General features: G+C 38.5%; 1 protein-coding gene across 3 annotated transcripts in view; it reads right to left on the bottom strand.

The window, feature by feature from the left end:
- The window catches only part of LOC126299231 (uncharacterized), a 251,445-nt gene that overhangs the window by 45,307 nt on the left and 190,711 nt on the right, over positions 1–15,427 (bottom strand). For all 3 annotated transcript variants that reach the window (XM_049991015.1, XM_049991014.1, XM_049991016.1), the window contains exon 5: positions 13,139–13,313. In XM_049991015.1, the coding sequence (XP_049846972.1) occupies positions 13,139–13,313 (175 nt within the window). The remainder of the gene's footprint in view (positions 1–13,138; positions 13,314–15,427) is intronic.

Raw genomic sequence — 15,427 nt, forward strand, 5'->3', positions numbered from 1 at the left:
TGATGGGTCCAAGGTATCATCAGTGACAGCAAAGGATGAGGGATGGGGTAGGGGTGGGGGTGGGGAATTCAAATGGTTGCAGTTGTGGCTGACACACAGGACTGTGCCAGGATAAGCCTGCCCAATGGCCTGCTGGATGCCACTACAACATCTTGTCTCAAGTTAGATGTTGACAGGGGATCTACAATGATTAGTGAAGGGAGCCAATGAAGGTAGAACGACTTCCACCCCTTAAGCCACTTCCAGCTCACCCCAATACCAGCAATTCCCTCACAACACAATCAATGGTGGTCGAGTGTTCTCAGACTGAGGTGCTCACAGAAGATGAACCATTAACCCATCTCAGCCATAAAGTTCCAACAAGGATTTGAGAGTACGGTGCAACAATCACTGATCAATGTTTTTAGAACCAATAAGTTTTTGTGACTTAGATGTAAAAGAGATAGTCAATGGTTAATCAGATCTTAATGGTCAAATGTTAACAACCAAATGTTCTAAGAAGTAAGGTTCCAATTACAAAAGAAAAGTATTGTCAAATAATCACAAATAATGTCGCAATCATGGTGACTGGAAAGAAATTACAGCAAGAACACTGGGAACAGATCTATAAAGATTACAGGATGGATATAAATTTCAACTCATTTGTAAACATATTCCTAAAGTCCTTTGTTTTCCTCTAAATCAAACAAGGTTAAGATTAAGTAAATCCTAGGACCAAGGATGAATATCTCTTGGCATTAATATATCTTGTACTATGAAAAGAGAGGTCCATTTAATTCATGGGACATGCTGGAGTCATGAGTAGAAAAATTTTTACTACCTTAATGTAAAGATTCCAATCCATTATTAAATAAGCAAAACACATGTACTATGCAAAACAAGACAGTTTCAGTCATTGGCCACCAAATTCAATTACTGCTTCTTCACAGTGGCATCAAAGAAAAAACCGTATTCATATGTTTTACATGTATATTGGCAGACACTGCATGCATCACCAACAAACACTTTTTATACAACCCAAATGTAAATAATAAAATTAATCAGGTCACTAAAACTGGTACTTCTGTGATGGTGTTTCTAACGGAGTAGTAAAATCTTGTCTTGATTTAACAGGACTATCCTTAAGCTATCTTTGTAATCAGTCAATGACTCTAGACATGTTTACCGACAAACTTAAAAAAGCTGTAGCAACACCCACATAAATTTGGAGATGTGCATACCACCTTTAATTACAGGTTCCTTTAACTCCTTCTGGTATTTTCAAAGTGGCTTATGATAGAATGCTGGCTCATCTTTCTGAGCATGACTTGTTAACTACCACTGACAAGCAATAAATAATTTCACAAATTATGTCATTAGTGAGCTTAACAAGAGAAATTGACCATTTGGTATATTTTGTGACCACAAAATACTATTATTAAAGTAATCTTTTTTGGCATTAATGACATCCTTCTTGCTTGGATTGTGGAAATTTACTTTCATAAGAGACAGCAGATAGCCAAACAAATCTCAAAATCTAGGAACATAACATATGGGGGCCTACAAGGATTGTTACTGGTCCTACTCTTTTTCTTAATCTTCCAATGAATTTACAGGACATTTCAAAAACTGATGACACAGACACACTAACCAAAGGTCCAAATTCAACCTTATCAGGCATAGCACAAATGATAGCTGAACAGGCCTAAAACTAGTTCACAGTAAACATTTTATATTTTCATCCTTCAAAGACTCACGTTATGCAAATTTTAAAGGAACAAAAGATGACCTGCTAATACCAAAAGTGAATATTAATGGCCATCCACTAAACAAAACATTGTCAATAACATTTCTTGTGGTCCAACTGGGTAACAAGTTAAACTGGAGACAGTACATGAATAAGTACTCAAGAAGCCCAGTTCAGCATGCTGTAAATGAAATTCTAGCCATACCACAACACAATGTTATTTAGTAATAAAGCACTATTAATGCAGGACATTGTGGCAGAGGTGAAATTTTATTTACTGTATTTAAAATCTGACATGGAGATATCACAAATTTGATAAGTCTATCAGTTCAGAATATTTTTCTTTACAAAGTATCACTCATTGTGCAAACCTAAACACATCCAAGCAGGCTTATTTTGCACAGTCTCACTTCATATTGTCTTATGGAATTATCTTCTAGCACAATATACCTAAAGTAAAAAGAGTATCTATTCAGCAGAAGTGAGCAATATGTATGTAGTGTAAAGTTGATAAACACATCTTTACAGAGGATGCTTTAAGGATTTTTGAATTTTGGAACCCACTTCCCAGTACATTAAGCCCTCAATGATTTTTGTTGCTGATAGTAAAAATCAGTTGCAACTGAACTGTGATTTGCACAATCACAAGACAAAACAAAAATAACTTTAATATGGGCTCTAACCCTTTTTCTATGATCCAGAGTGAGTTATATACTGATGCAAAGGTATTCACAACAACCTTCAATCTAAAATCAGTCAGAAAACTGTGAATCTGCACGAATTCAAAGAGAATTGAAAACATACTGCATTGGACACTATTGTAACAAATTATCTGATTGCCTATATTAAATGATCAAAAATTTCTGTTATATACATGATAACAACAGTGTTCATTGTGAATATCTTATTTGAAAGATTTCAGTTGAATCAAGTAAACATTAAGCTGCCAATAGAAGATAAACAACAGATAGTTAATATAAGTGAGGGAACAGGAAATGATTTCAAAGTAGTCCCTTTCCTTCTAATTTACAAGGTTAAATTTAGTGGGCATAAGTGCAAATAATATCAAGCTATATAGTTATATTTTATTGTCAAAACAGACTACAAATTAAGTTTCTAAGAGTGGTTTCATTTCTGTTAATGTCTATTTCGAAGGTTACCTTTCTTCATGGGATCTATGGAACACAATAAATTGTTTTTGGTGGAAGCTGAGCCCAACAGTGGTGGATGAATCAGTTGTTCATAGGTCACCTGGACATGAGTTGTGAATGGTGGTGTTAACAGGAAATATATGGTGGACTGCTGGTAAAACATCCCTGAATGCAACAGTCCTTTATTCCTATAGTGGTACCACTGCACTGAAAGCTGTTGCCCCCTCCCCCCCTCCCTCCATGCCAATACAATAACACAGTGAGCCATGGGAGGGTGGCACGCTGATGTCAGTGACTGTCTGTCAGGATGGCAGCATATGCACGCAGTGACAGCCTCTAATGTCAGCAACTATGTAAAGCTAAGGATGGCTGCATGCTGCTGCTAATGTGTAACAGATACAGCCACAAGCAACTTGACCACCTTGTGGCCACAGAGTGAAACACTGGGAAGGACAGTATTTAAACCATAGTCCTCAACATTGAAGGTTATGCCCACAACAACCCACACTCAAACACATGACCCACACAGAGGTCTTCACCCATAGAAAGAAACCGTAACAAGCTGGCATGCTCGGCCACCAATGTTCGACAATGACAACTTCATATAGCCTCGTTTTTCTTTCCGGTCAGCTTTTCTGGACACCCTGCATATCCTGTAAAGTGTCACAACTTCACTCTTCAGGCACTCTGGCTGGCCTGTTTCACAGCATCAGTGTACTGAATGAGTGCTATTACACTCTGCATATGTCTTCTTACTCCACAGTAACTGGTCATCAAGATGACACCACCTTTCACCCTGTGACATAGTTTTCCTGCATTGGCAAGAGGCAATTCATTACTTCTGACTGGGTCATAGCACAATGAACTTAACGAATTTTCTTTTTTTAATTTATTAATCAGGCAGGTTCCATGGGGCTATAAGAGCCAAGGCTACTTGCCATGGAACAACTCAGTACATAATTTGCAGGATTCTGAAGAGAAAATTTACAAACAAATTAATTGACTAATTAATAAGACTTAAAATAAAGATTCATGAGAGTGTATATGAATAAGGAACACATTACAGAGAAAAGTTCTCAACTACCATGAAGAACTCCTGTGCAGATTAGAGGGAGTGTGCCACAAGGAAATCTTTAAAATTGGATTTGAATGAGTTTAGCACTATTTTTTTCAGTTTTACTAGAAGCTTAGTGAAAATGAAACCTGATGAATAGTTCACACCTTTCTGTACAGTGCTCAAGGAACTATTAACCAAACACATATCACTTTTCCATCTTTGTTTACTGAATAAATGTTGCAGTTTCTTCTGAATGAATCACTACTGACATGATGAAATAAACATACAGGAGTGGCAGTATTAGAATTGCAGGACACCTCAATAATAACCTATGCAGTTTGCTAACTGACTCCATCTAACTGCCCTTTTCTGGGCTAAGAATATTCAATAACTTCTGAATGCTTAACCACCTTCAGACGGTAAGATTTTATCTTTACATGAGTTCCATGTCAAAAACTGTATTTATTAGTTTTCTTTTCTTTCTTATTGCAGTTAAACATTAATGTGTTCTCTGAAAGTCATGAGAGAGAGAGAGAGAGAGAGAGAGAGAGAGACCCAAAACTCAGCTGCTAAGCTGCTAAAGAACTTCTTCTGTGTGCTTTTTAATGCTCCCTCTACTCTGTAAACAGCAATATATCCCCATACAGACATTAAGATCCATAAATTCTTTATTTAACTTACATGATCAAGAAAGGTGATATTGCCATAAAAAAATGAAAACACATCACATTCAAAGATTTAGGAGATTGTTAAATTCAAACAGTACACTGAATCTGCTGGTAAGTGGGGCATGTATCCCCTCCAGTTTTTCTATCAACACAAGCGCCTTTCATTCAATGACAGCAACAGTGGGTTCCACACAACTTTTATTTTAATATATGTGAAGATAGTATCTGTTCTTTCAGACATGTCAGAAAGAACAGATACCATATTTACAGCTCACTGGCCATTTGACCATCTTCTGTGCAGATGCACAAACAGTGCCTGATCTCTTACGGGAATTGGCAAATAAAGCCACGAGTAATGAGTATAATGGGCAGGGGCACTATGAATATAGTGCAGGACCTTAAGTTGGGAATGTGGGTCTCATGGGAGGCATGCCAGAATAAGTCCCTGCAGTCACACTATCCTCTGGGTTCTCGGGGGCTCAGACGGATAGAGCATCATCTGCCATGTAAGCAGGAGAGCCTGGGTTCGAATCCCGGTCAGGGCACACATTTTCCACTGTCCCTGTGACTTATATCAACGCCTATATGCAGCTAAGGGCATTCATTTCATTGTAATTTTATTTTAATGACTAAAATTTAAGCATGAATTTCATAAACTAATGAAGTGCTTTAGCCATGGAAGTACAAAAAGCCCAGATCTCAAGAACAATTCCACAATATCTTGTTTTGTGTTGCAAACCCACTTTGAAATCATAAATAACTGTTACATAAAAATGGTTCTGTATTACAGCTCCATCACTATATGAATGGAAACTGCATAAGCCATGAAAATTGAAGTCTTAGCACTGCTTCACATAATCACAAACTGCTGAATCATTCAGTAACATATTCATATAGGTTCTGCTATCATATATTTCTTGGAAGTGTGACAAGGGCTCTCCCAGCCACACTGAAAATCATCAGAATGATCCTAATATGTAAGAGGTTGTAGAGAACACTGTGGATCAAAATGATTCAGCAGACACTGTGACAGTCCTGCATAGAAGTTTATTTCAACTGAGATGGAAAAATCTTAGTACCATGATCAAATGATTTCCCATGAAAGGCAAAAGTTCCAGGATCAAGTCCCAGTCTGACACAGTTTTAACCTGCCAGGAAATTTATCCTCTGTTGCTGCTGTGACTTTCATTTTGAAGAATGGTTTTATGCAGCTTGCCATGCGAGTATATTTCATGAAAGTCTCTTCATCTTGTGTAAGTATTGCAACATCCATTTATTTGAGCTTTCTTACTGTAGTAAAGCCTTGGTCTCCTCCTACAATTTTTAGCCAACACCCCTCCCTCCCCCAATACTTCTCCCCATTCTCAAATGAATTATTCTCTGATGTTACAGGATCCCTTCTTTTAGATGAATTGTGCCATAAAGCTTATGTCCTAACAAACTATCCCTTCTTTTAGGCAAATGGTGCCATAAGCTTTTTCTCTCTCCAATTTCAGTCAATGCTTCTCCATTAGTCACTCAATCTGCTCAACTAATCTCCAGTATACCTCTACAACATCAGACTTAAAAACCTTCTATTTTCCTCTTGTCTGTTATGCATATCATCAACATTTCACTTCCATATATGGCTCACTTCAAATACTTCCAGAAACGATTTCATATATTCAGTGTCACCAAACATTTCTTCTTCAGAAATGTTTTCCATGGTATTACCAGTCTGCAGTTAATATCCTCTATACATCAGCCATTATCAGTTATTTTGTTCCTGAGGTGATATAACATTTAAAGCAATGATTAAAACTAGGAATTAGTTTCCTAATTTTGTTCCCTCTGTATTGCCTGATTTAATTTGGCTTCACTCCATTAACCTCGTTTAAATTTTGTTCATATTCATCTTATAATCTCTTTTCAAGGTACTTTCCATTCTGCTCCATTGATCTGCCAAGCATTTTGCTGTATCTGGTGGACTTACAATTATATGTAATAAAATCCAGCATTAAATCATATTTTTCTCTCAAAGTGTACACATGCATACCTAATGCCTTCATTTAAAAATGTTTATAAAACATCCTGAAACACATATTAAAATCTCCATTCTGCTATTTTGTTGAGTATTACTAACAATGTACAAAAGTTTAAAATACTCACCATGTATGTCCTGTCATTATCTGTAATGGCAAACAAGTTACCACTTCAATCAAAGGCTGCCCTTCAGTCAGCTTATGAATACTATCCATTAAAACATGATCCACCAAAAGCCATACATTACATTATCACACACTGATAAGTCCTCAAACTAGACCAGGAAACCATGCATTAACGAAGATTGGTCAGTATTCAGAGGTGTAAAAGGAAATTTGGCTCCTGTTCACAACTGAATATGTGTAACCCACAGCCTTGTTATGGACTTCAAATGTTTAAGATTACTGTAACTCACACACAACTATGTATTTTGGCAGATGAATATCTGGTCTGATAGCATATTAACACATACAATGATCAGTTCCCTGTAATAGTCCTTCGGCACTTTATCTACGATTTCATTTTCTGGGATTCCCGCACATTATGTCCCCAGCAGAGTCCCAATGCCATTCCTTGGTGCTCTAACTGGTAAGATACGTTCTGAATAATTTGAACTGTTTTATGTGCTGGGTATAATTGGTGAATGCATGGCATATCACTTGAGGAACTAGAGAAGTCAGGAGAAAAATGCACAATGTAGCCTTTCCTCCTACATTTACTTATTTGCATATTAAAAAAATGTTCAAATGTGTGTGAAATCTTATGGGACTTAACTGCTAAGGTCATCAGTCCCTAAGCTTACACACTACTTAACCTAAATTATGCTAAGGACAAACACACACCCATGCCCAAGGGAGGACTCAAACCTCCACTGGGACCAGCCACACAGACCATGACTGCAGCGCCCTAGATCGCTTGGCTAATCCTGCGAGGCTGCATATAAAACTTTGAGATCATAGTATATTATGGAATTCATGAAACATAAGCCTGAAAATATGAGTTGATGTACTGTGGGTAATGTACTCTAATAAACTGAGAAATATATGGACCTATCCAACACGAGGGGCAAAGATGACTTAATTCCATCCATGATAAAACCTTCATATCTGCTACCTCAAAGTTAGTTAGATGTTGCTCTGCTCAAATCTCAAGTAGCCTCATGGTCTTTGGGTGTGACATGTATACATTATCCATTGGTAGGCAAATACCATAATTTATTAATATAGAGATGACTGCAAAATAGATTTAAATTTTAGAAATGTTGGATGAAGCATAGTGAAGATTAGGGTTCAATCTCTCATTGACAGCTAAGGCATTAGAAACATGTCATGCACAGCTATCATCAGATGGGTAATGGTAATTTATTAACCAGAATCAAAATTGAGCTGAATAAAGTGTCTATAATGTACAAAAATATTGTTCTATCTGAGCCTCAATGAAACTTCCTGGCAGATTAAAAATGTGTTACCGGACCAAGCTTCTGTAAGTTTGGAAGGTAGGAGACGAGATACTGGCAGGAGTAAAGCTGTGAGGATGGGGCGTGAGTCATGCTTGGGTAGCTCAGTTGGTAGAGCACTTGCCCGCGAAAGGCAAAGGTCCCGAGTTTGAGTCTCGGTCCGGCACACAGTTTTAATCTGCCAGGAAGTTTCACTCTTAAAGTGTTAGAGAGAAATTTATGCGTAGAGTTTTGGCTTTGGAATACTTCAAATGAGTCCCTGCCCATTTCTGCAGCCTCTTCAGTGTTCACCTAATGCTAGTGACACATATATTACAAGACTAAAGGATAATCATGAAATCAAGAAACTACTCATGTATATTGAGTAATCAATGTGATCCTTTAATCTGGATGACATGTTATTTAAAGTAATGAATCCATGATTAAAACTAGAAAATAGTTCTGTGGTGGACACTATACCTCTGAATGAAGTTATCTGAAAAGGTATTGGAAGCTCTGAGTTAAAAACAAGCATTATGAAGACAGTTCTCTCACAGTAATGTAAGGGGGAATTCTCATAGTGCTGTCCACCTATAATGAAGGCAAAGGACATTCATTGTTCCCCAGTGGATTGTGTGGCTTTTATATTACTCTGGGGTCTTTGAGATGAATAAATCACGAACCTATTGGGCCAAGCTTACAATTTTGTCCACTTGGTCCAGGGCACTATCTTGGTGTTCAAATATTGCCAACTAGCCTTATATTGTCTAGTTCACTCCTTTGAGCACACATTCTAATAGCTTCCTTTAGGAGACTTAGAAGTGTAACCAGATTGGGGCCTTATCACTCAAATCAAGACGAACTCCAATACCCTACTGACCACTGTTTGCAAGGGTAGGTAATCTTAAGATGGACAAAGAGTCCCCAATGCCCAATCAAAATGTGTCACTCATCCTCTGTTATAGAGTGAGCTTCTCATGCCCTCAACCTCTGGAGCAGGTATTTGTGGAGTCTCAGGAGACATATGCATGACAAAACTTTGTAAGTTAACACTCTCATAGCCTCTAGCCTCTATTTTGGTGATATGGTGGATGACATGCCAAAGATATGACCATTTTCAAGAGATGCATCAGTAGCCACAGATACAGCTTGTGAGTGAATGGTGACAGTGATAGGGCCGTAGTAATATCTCTTGTTGACAAACACAGAAGAACTGCAATTTGCTATTGGTTATCTGTAGAAGACCTCATCATACAGGAGCATCTGAATTTTTAAAGTGTATTTCCTGCAGGCATATGCATACTGGGCTTTCCTGTACAAATAGCTTTAGCCCCTTCGTTCAAGATCTGAGTTTGTGTCTTTGTGTCTGTTCATGGAAGCCATTTGTGGCAAGGATATCCTTTCCCCCATTTCTCTCTGCCTTGAAACAATTCTCACTCTTGACCAGTTATAACTGATAGCAATTCAGTGGCTTTAAGGCTACATATTTTGATTAACCTCTGTTGTTTCTTGTCTTTTCTTTTCTATTCAAATGATATGTTGTCCTTCCAGATGGTGATGTTTGTACTGCATTCCTGTAATGCTATAGTAATATCTTACTGAACACCTTGCTGCTCAAACCAAGTGCTTAGTGTGGATAAGACAGAGTCCAGCAGAAAATGTATACATTCTTTGCCAGGCTCTATCGAGATATCGATATTATAGTATGATCTGAGTTATGAGTGTGTTCTGGTATGGTCTTTGACTCAACAGATGTTAGTACTTTCATCTTGGTATTGATAAAACAAGATGGCTGGAGCATGCTTGACATTTGAGCAATGAAAATATAGTGTGCAGTTGTTTCTAGAGTTTGATAATGCCGTTGAAGTGCAATGTCAGTGGAGGCAGGAGTTTGAAACAGAACCATCAACTCAGGTAACAATTAAACACATCATTGACAAGTCTGAATTGCATGGAACAATTTGTGATATTCACAAAGGAAGATCAGGAAGACAGCGTACAGCTAAAAGTCCTTCTTTGTCTGCTCTTGTGTAGGAAATGTTTGTTAATTGTCCACAGAAGTCTACTACGCAATGTGGATTCACAGTGAGGGTTAGCAGTACAAGAGTACGAAGAATTCTGAAAGCTTCAAAGTGGGAAGTTTACATTCCACAATTACTGTATGCGATTAATGATGATGATACTGATCACCAAATGCAATTTTATGAATAGTACCACCAAATGGTAACTGATGACAAACAATTTGTGACAAAGTGACAAGGCACAATTTAAACTTAATGGAACCATGAATTGGCATAAAAGTCTGTACTGGACACTGGAAAATCTGCATGTTTATGTGGATAAAGCGGTAAATTTACCAGGGGTTCATGTGTGGTGTGGACTATCATCAAGGGGCTTAGTAGAACCCTTTTTCTTTGATGCTACTGTTACTGGAGAAGTGTACCTGGAAATGTTACGCACATCACTTTTCCCAGCTATAAATGTGCTTTATGGAGCTGATGAAGAGGTCTTCTACTAACAGGACGGGGTGCCACCACACTACCACCTAGCTGTACAAGCTTTCCTGGGTGACAATTTTTTGGGGAATTGCATTGGATGAAGAGGGCCCATTGATTTCCATCCAAGGTCGCCAGATCCAACACCTATAGCCTTTTACTTGTCGGTCGAGAACTGTGAAAGATAACGTCTGTCAACATAAGCCATGCATGCTGGAGGAACTTTGACAGAAGATTACAGGAACATGTGCACTGATGTCTACTGTAACATTGACTGATGTAGGTTTGGCAACAGCTTGTCATTCTGTTATGTGTTTAGCCACCAATGGAGAACATTTTGAACATTTCAAGTAGCCATGTGCTAAACTGAATGTTGTACAACATGTGTGATCAATTATTAAATGTAAAATAAACACATAAGTAATACTTTTTGTTCCTTAAAGTGAGTATACATTTTTCTGGTGGACTCTGTGTTCTTCTGCAAATGCATTTGCAACTACAGTTATTTGTGTCCACCTTGGCAGTCCACATCTGTGTACATTAAGTTGTAGGTGTGGGTTTCCTTAGAGATGTCGCAAATGTAGACATAAGATTGGGTTGCGCACAGCTTTAAATGCATACTTTGTTTAATCTTAAGGAACTTTCCAGGTTGATTTTTGAAATATGTGTCAACACAGATAAAGCCCAACATATCGGAAGTAGCCTAATACAACAGAGATGTGGCAAGTACCTCACATGTTACTGTTTCCTTACTTCTTTCATTTGACAGACATCAAGTTCTATACAGCCCACCTTGTGAATAAGGTTATTTTTTGAAGCTTTTACCACACCTCACACTTCCAGTGATTAAGCTAAGATCCCTACACCCTGAAACATGTGGTATTCAGACACATCACCAAAAGTGCTTTCCAAACCATGCAGAGAAATGGGGACTTCGTGGCACTGACCAGCCCCATGTTCCTGAACCCCAGTTTAACCAACCCTGGCCCAAGCAGCAGCTAGCTAAGCTCCTTTATGTGTTCATTATTTAAAATCCTTCAAATGACTTGTGTTGCTTACTGAATACAACAGAGGCAGCAACCACTACTTTCAAATGTGTCACATTATGGCCACTACCCCCTCCACAACACTGAATTCTGACTGTGGCATTGCAGGCAAGTAATGTGCTATGGATAACAGAGCAGAGATGAATGCAGAATCATCTGAGTGATGATAAGGGCTGCAAAGCATAGAAATCCATTGCCATATGGTGGCTTTGACAAAAGGTACATTGTTATAGAATGGTTCCACTGCTACTGTTGTGAAGTGGTTGAATGAAGGTGAAACCATGAGTAGGCAATAAGGTGTTGAATGTCCATATCTCATCATAGAAGGTGGAAGTTGCCTGCACTGTAAAGCAAGATCGGCTGTGATTTGTGAGAGATGCAATGACAAAGAACAATGATGCAGGTACAAGTTTTGCACAGCACTTCATTCAGCATGAATCATTGAAAATTGGGCTATGCACTAACAGATGACCCCTAAGTATTCTCATGTAGACCCAATGAAATCATCAATTACAACTGTATTGGGCACAGGACCATTGAGATAGGACCATGGATTAATGAAAACATGATGCCAAGTCACATGAATTATGTTTCTTGTTACACCAGGTCAATCGTCATCTCTGGATAAGAAATCATCCAGGGGCATTCACCTGGGCTTCCGTGGGACCTCTGATAGCAATGAATGGTACCGTGACAGCTGCGAACTATATGAACATTATTGTGAATTGTCTATATTCCTTCTTGCTTGACGTCTTCCATTACAGCAGTGATAACCTACAGCAGGATAATTGTCAATGTCACATGGCTAGAATCATGCTATAGTTGTATGAGGAGCAAGATAGTGTACGCTGTTGATGTCTTGGCATCAAAATTCACCTTATCTCAACACAGTGGAACACATTTGGGACACTATCAAGCACTAGTTCTGTGCCCACAAACCACCACTTTATAATTTATGGGAACTGTGTGAACTGTGTGACCTGTGTTTAGACACCAGATGGCACCCACATTTCAGAAATCTACCAAAGACTTCTCAAGTCCATGTCATGTACTATCTCTTCTGTATTGCTTTCCAAAGGTTGACCAATATGCTATTAAGCAGGTGGTCATGCTATTCTGACTCAATAGTGCTGATGTCACATACAAATTATATTAAGGATACTTTTGGGGAAAAGGGAATAATATTTGCCTCATCAGACTATATTTGTTGGGAAAATATAAGACTCAGACCAGCTGAAAGAAAAATATTTAGTTCCAAACTAATGTGAAATTTAAACCTATTACAAGACATTCTGCTCGCCTTTAAATCAGAGGTTTCCATCTTAGCTTGAGGTGCCCGTGGTCTTGCATTTTCTATGACAATTATTTCACTTTCTTTCTTTTTCCATGTGGTTATTAAGAGCTGAAGTTTGGTGTCAGGCTTATGGCATGTGTAATGTATAACACATTAAAAACTGTATAATTATTTATGACTTAAAAATGTTATGTAAGTAAGAGAGTAATGTACAAAATTTATCTCATATATGGATTTGCAATACCTGTTCCATGGCAGCAGCTAATTCAAGACTGATATCAATTCCAGATGATGATGCTCCTAACACTAAAACAGGTCCACTTATACCATCTGGTTTACGATACACATGGCTGTGGAAGACTTCACCACTGAATTTTTCTAGTCCAGGAATATAAGGGATGTATGGCTCAGAATAGTGCCTGCAAGAGAAGTAGCACATATAGTTTTATTCAAAAATATTGTAATTAAGTTCTATAATGAAAAAAATTCACTCTGTGTGACACCATTAACCTCAAAATTAGTGTTTTGTGATGGAATGAATTCTTTTAATTCTGATAAATATTTAGAATGTACAACATCCATGTGGATAAAACCTCCGGTTTCAAACTGGGATTCAAATCCACATATCTGCCTTTTGGAGGCAGCACATTTCCATTGGAAACATCCAGGCATACTTCAACTTGCCACTTCCTCCCTCTCTATTCCAAACCACACAGAAATAGGATGATATAAAAAGAGACTGGCATATGTACAGTAACAGAGTCAATGATGAAATTGTGTGTGTTGCTGAATGATTGCTGTTACAGGAACTGGCATTGTTATAACATCTGTTATACTCTCATTTTGTTTTTAAACAAAAATACATTGCAGTCTGCTGAACAGTCAGGTGTTATTTACACTGAAATGACACATTACACTGTAAGTAATGTATATACATTTGTTAGTCAACTCTAGAAAGAACAACAGATGTCAACAGAATGAATAGCTAAAGGCTGTGATCTATTCACAATACAAATTTTCATAACTTCCAAATGTTTGCACCATTTCATTACAATGTAACCCAAAAAGCAAAGAGATAATTTGAAATTGAAAAAGTGATTACTATACTCTCACTAAAAAAAGTAGTTGCAGAGAGTCTGATAGAGAAAAGTTGATAGCACTCATGCATCTGTAAGAAGGTTCACGTGTGAAACCTGCAACAATTTTCATAATCAAATACTTAGAAAATCCTACGAAGGTCACGTCGTATATACAGTCAATGAAAAGAACTGAACCTTATATTCAGTCTCTTGTGGATCCATATGGTTCTGAATCTGATTGCAGCAGATAGAAAGCATAAATTTTAAATTCTGTATTTAAAAATGAATTCACTAAAGATGTTAGGTGTGTAATGGGGCCCCTTAGGGATATGGCGGCTAAGGAGGGGAAGAATCCAGTGTGCACTCTGTGTGCATTCCGGGAGGAGTCATTCCTGATGTGGAAAGGGTCCTTCCGGATGCCATGAAGAGCACAGGGTGCAGCCAGCTGCAGGTGGTGGCACATGTCGGCACTAATGACATGTGTCACTTTGGATCTGAGGAAATTCGCTCTGGATTCCAGCGGCTATCTGATTTGGTGAAGGTTGCCAGTCTTGCTTACGAGATGAAGGCAAAGGTCACCATCTGCAGCATTGTTGACAGAACCTACTGCGGACCTTTGGTGTAGAGCCAGGTGGAGGGTCTGAATCAGAGGCTCAGACAGTTTTGCGACCATGTTGGCTGCAGATTCCTTAACTTGCACCATAGGGTGGTGGGGTTTCGGGTTCCGCTGAATAGGTCAGGAGTTCACTACACTCAGCTGGTGGCTACATGGGTAGCGGAGGCTGTGTGGCGTGGACTGGGCGGTTTTTTAGATTAGAAGGCCTCAGGAAAGTACAGGGTGGGCTGAAATTTCAAAGTGGTGCATGGCAAATACAGGACGTGCTTGGATCAAGGAACAGTCGGAATTGTAGTTGTAAATTATTGTTGTTATGCTGGGAAAGTCCCTGAGCTTCAAGCACTAATAGAAATCACAGAAGCTGAAATCATTATAGGTACAGAAAGCTGGCTAAAGCCTGAAATAAGTTTTGCAGAAATTTTTACGATGTCTCAGACGGTGTTCAGGAAAGATAGATTAGGCAGAATTGGTGGTGGAGTGTTTGTGTCTGTCAGTAGTGGTTTATCTTGTTGTGAAGTCGAAGTAGATACTCCGTGCGAATTGGTATGGGTGGAGGTTATATTTAACAGCCGAACTAAGTTAATAATTGGCTCCTTCTACCGACCCCCAGACTCCGAAGTTATAGTTGCTGAAGAGTTCAGAGAAACTTTGAGTCTCATAACAAATAAATACCCCACTCATATGGCTATAGTTGGTGGGGACTTCAACCTTCCCTCGATATGTTGGCAAAAATACTTGTTCAAAACTGGTGGTAGGCAGAAAACATCTTCTGAGATTGTCCTAAATGCTTTTTCCGAAAATTATTTCGAGCAGTTAGTCCACGAACCCATGCAAATTG

The sequence above is a fragment of the Schistocerca gregaria genome, chromosome X, assembly GCF_023897955.1.
Source record: "Schistocerca gregaria isolate iqSchGreg1 chromosome X, iqSchGreg1.2, whole genome shotgun sequence".
In the NCBI taxonomy this organism is placed as follows: Eukaryota; Metazoa; Arthropoda; class Insecta; order Orthoptera; family Acrididae; genus Schistocerca; species Schistocerca gregaria.